Here is a 3565-nt window from a genome sequence, read left to right as displayed (position 1 = left end):
CCAATCACTGTGGTCTACTTTAACAATTGCACCGATGGCTTCGAGTCGATCTAGTTCCTCTTCAATAGCCGTTTTAATAGCAAACGGAACTGGTCGGGGTTTGTAAAATCGTGGAGTTGCATCCTTTCTGATGCGAAGCTTTGCCTGATATGAAGTAATAGTTCCCAAGTCTTCTTTAAACAAATTGGCATAACGTTCCAGCAGGCTCTGTAGATTAGTATCTTGTACCGCTGTTACTGCAGCAATTCTTTTCCAATCTAAGCGGATACAGTTCAACCAGTTTCTTCCCAATAAACTGGGACCATTTCCTTTAACAACGATTAAAGTGAGTACTTCTTTTTGTTCACCATACTCCACATTTACTTCTATCTTCCCTAGGACTTTCATTTGTTCCCTTGTATACGTTTTTAAGGTCATGTTGGACGGTTGAACTTTCATTCTCGGTAGCAATTTTCTTCATTGTTGCCTCAGATATTAGGGAGACTGCTGCACCCGTGTCAACCTCCATCGTCAGAGGCTTATTATTTATTAGCAGCTCTATTGTGATTGGTCTAGTAGACTTTTCTCCAATTGTTAACAGCTGATGATCCTCTGCATCGCTATCCTTTGAGTCCACATACTTCGTCCATGGATTACGTCTATTTGCATTTGATTTAGCTGGCTTTGATCGGCAAACTGTTGCAATGTGCCCTTTCTTGCCACAGTTGTGACATTTGGCATCTAGAAATCTACATTCTTTCGCCGTGTGATTTTGCTTACCACATCGATAGCAGGCTTCTCTTCCCCCTTTATCTTGGGTTTCTGGGAGGGCCCGTTTATCTTTTGGACTATCCCGTCTCCTCCTTGTAGAGACTTCGAGTTCTTGTCAGCCGCTTCCATTCCTTGGGCGAGATCATAAGCTTTCGCAAATGTTAAATTGTCCTCTGTTAGCAATCTTTTTTGAATGCTTTCACTTCTCAGCCCACATACGAGTCTATCCCGTAGTGCGTCATTTAGCTGCTCGCCAAAGGCGCAGTGAGTAGCTAGCCGACGTAGTTCGGCTATGTACTGTGCCAGCGATTCTCCGACTGCTTGATTTCGACGATAAAAATGGAACCTTTCTGCAATGACTATCGGCTTTGGCTGAAAATGTGTCGTGAGTGCGCTCACAAGGTCTTCGTAGGACTTGTCTTGTGGCCTTTCTGGTGCCGTGAGACAGCGTAGTAAAGAGTAATTCTTCGCTCCAATTACGCTTAGGAATACTGCTACTTGCTTCTCTTCTGCAATAGAGTTAGCTTGGAAATAGAGACTTGCACGTTCCAAATAGGCAGCAATCGTTTCTGATTCAGGTTGAAACTCCTGAAGTTGACCAAAAGTAGACCTTGCCATATCCACGAACCCTCGTCGCCAGTTGTGATATCTTGTTAACTTCACGTAGATATCAACTTAAAGTGTGTATATTTTTATTATACTTGATAATGGAAGAACAATAAAGAAGACTGTTACAACAACATAAGAGAGTAACTTAAATACAAGTAGGATAAACAGTGCTAACAAAAAGGTGTGAACACTAAAAGATTAACAACTAATAAACCAATACATAAGTGTCAATAACACAAATTAACAAGTCTATTAAATTGTAGTTAACATACTACAATCATGATGACAGTTCTTAATGGTATACTTGGCACTATACCCAATGGGATCTTTTTACGGAGGTCTTCACATGTTTCACAAAATATCTCCAAAGGCTTATTATGATTAGGACAGTTTGTTTCTTGTTTCACAGGAAGCAATTGGAAGCAGAGGTGGCTACCTCATCAATACTTGTTACCATATGGTTGGTGTTGGTAGGAATTTCTTGTGAATCTCAATACATTTTTCACATAAACATTCTTTACAATAACCTGTTGCATTTGTTGTAGTACATATATCACAGGTTACCTGTTGATGACCTGATACTTTTATCATTAGATTATGGATATCCTTGAGATTGTTAATATGAAAAGCTGCAGGATATCCAGCTGCTCCTGTTGTTTTAGGTAACTGGGTATGATGACGGCAAGTGGGACATGAGATGAAGAGAAGCTATCTCCTTGAGAATCCAATGGTAGACCCTCCAGACATTGTTGACAGAAAGAATGGAAACAAGGTAAGATCTTAGGGTTGGTATAGAGATCAAGACATATAGCACAGGTAAACTGTTCCTCTAATTTTCTTGAGAGCTGAGGTAGAGTTTTTTCTGGGTACTGCCATAATACGCTCTAGAGAAACACCTGATGCATATATTACAAAGCTAACAAAAAGAAAATTTCACCTTTTTGTGACCACATAAGATATAAATAGTTTTGATAATGTTGACCTTTTTTGTAGTAACATCACTTAATCTTATAATATAATGTTACTAGCTCATTTGGTAATCACATAAAGTTAAGGTTGCCACTAATCCTTGACAAGCTAACAGGATCAAAAAAGAGGGGCAAGCTTTTAGACTAGTGATATCCTCACTGGAGTAGCACTGTTATTGTCCTGACTTAGTTTATGTTTACATGTTATGTAAATTAAAAGAACTAATAACATGAAATATTATATTATTAATTTGTTGTCATTTATCGTCCTCTTCCTCCTCTAGATATCTCTCTAGTATTTCCAATATAAGACTGAATTATTGATATCACCTAATAATAGATAAAATAGGTTTAAAGTGAGTTTCTATTATCTATTCATATTTCTATCTATCTTCCATCCATTCATCTATCATATATCTATACCTTATCAATGTTAGCTAAACCAAACACTGCAGCTACTGCTAAAAACAGACCAACAAATGAACCTTTAAATACAGCACTCTCTTTTGATGATATAACAGACTAAACAAACAATGATTATAATAAGACTATCATATAATTGGACATATTAACATCAAAGTTTACACAAAAAATGTATCTAGTCAGTTTCAGACTCATGTATGTGGTGGATTTATCTATGTCTGGGAATGAGGGCTATAAGGACAATATTTATAACTGACCTCATCAGCTGATACATAAAGTGTTACATGTTTATCTTCATCAGCTAAAAAGGACAGGTTAGTAATACTACTGACAGATAATTTATGTAGTGAGTGACTGCTTTCTATTTGAACAGTGTACTCTCTCTACAGATATAGAGATATATAATAGACATGATGTATAATGTGTACTAGAGGTAATCCACTTACTGAAGGGTTTAGTGGTAACTTAGATAGACTAAAGAACCCATAGGATCAGGTGTTGTTGTATAAACTATAGACTCCATATACTTATCATTGTATAATACAACCTAATAACTATTAATAACTAGTATTATCTATTTTAACATTTGTACCTTTAATAAGTTCAGTAATTCTAGATCATTACTAACTATATTACCAGTCACTGTAATTTTTAGTAGGTTTATATATAGCTAAGAAATTCTCTCGTCACTGATGTCATCTTCTGTAACCTTGAGAGAGAGAGAAAGAGGGGAGGGGGAGGGAGGGAGAGAGGAGATCAACTTCCTTTCTTCCTTTAACATAACATTTATAACTTACCTTTACAAGCCGAGATAT

General features: G+C 36.9%; 1 protein-coding gene across 1 annotated transcript; it reads right to left on the bottom strand.

Moving 5' to 3' along the window:
• Positions 1-720: 720 nt before the first annotated feature.
• On the bottom strand, positions 721-1368 carry LOC121391719. Its single transcript, XM_041523251.1, has one exon. The coding sequence runs from the start codon at positions 1366-1368 to the stop codon at positions 721-723; it is 648 nt and encodes a 215-aa protein (XP_041379185.1).
• Between the last annotated feature and the right edge of the window lie 2197 nt (positions 1369-3565).

Source organism: Gigantopelta aegis, unplaced genomic scaffold (genome assembly GCF_016097555.1).
Source record: "Gigantopelta aegis isolate Gae_Host unplaced genomic scaffold, Gae_host_genome ctg2872_pilon_pilon:::debris, whole genome shotgun sequence".
Lineage (NCBI taxonomy): Eukaryota > Metazoa > Mollusca > Gastropoda > Neomphalida > Peltospiridae > Gigantopelta > Gigantopelta aegis.
The sequence above is the reverse complement of the archived record's forward strand: the minus strand, read 5'-3'. Positions and strand labels throughout refer to the sequence as shown.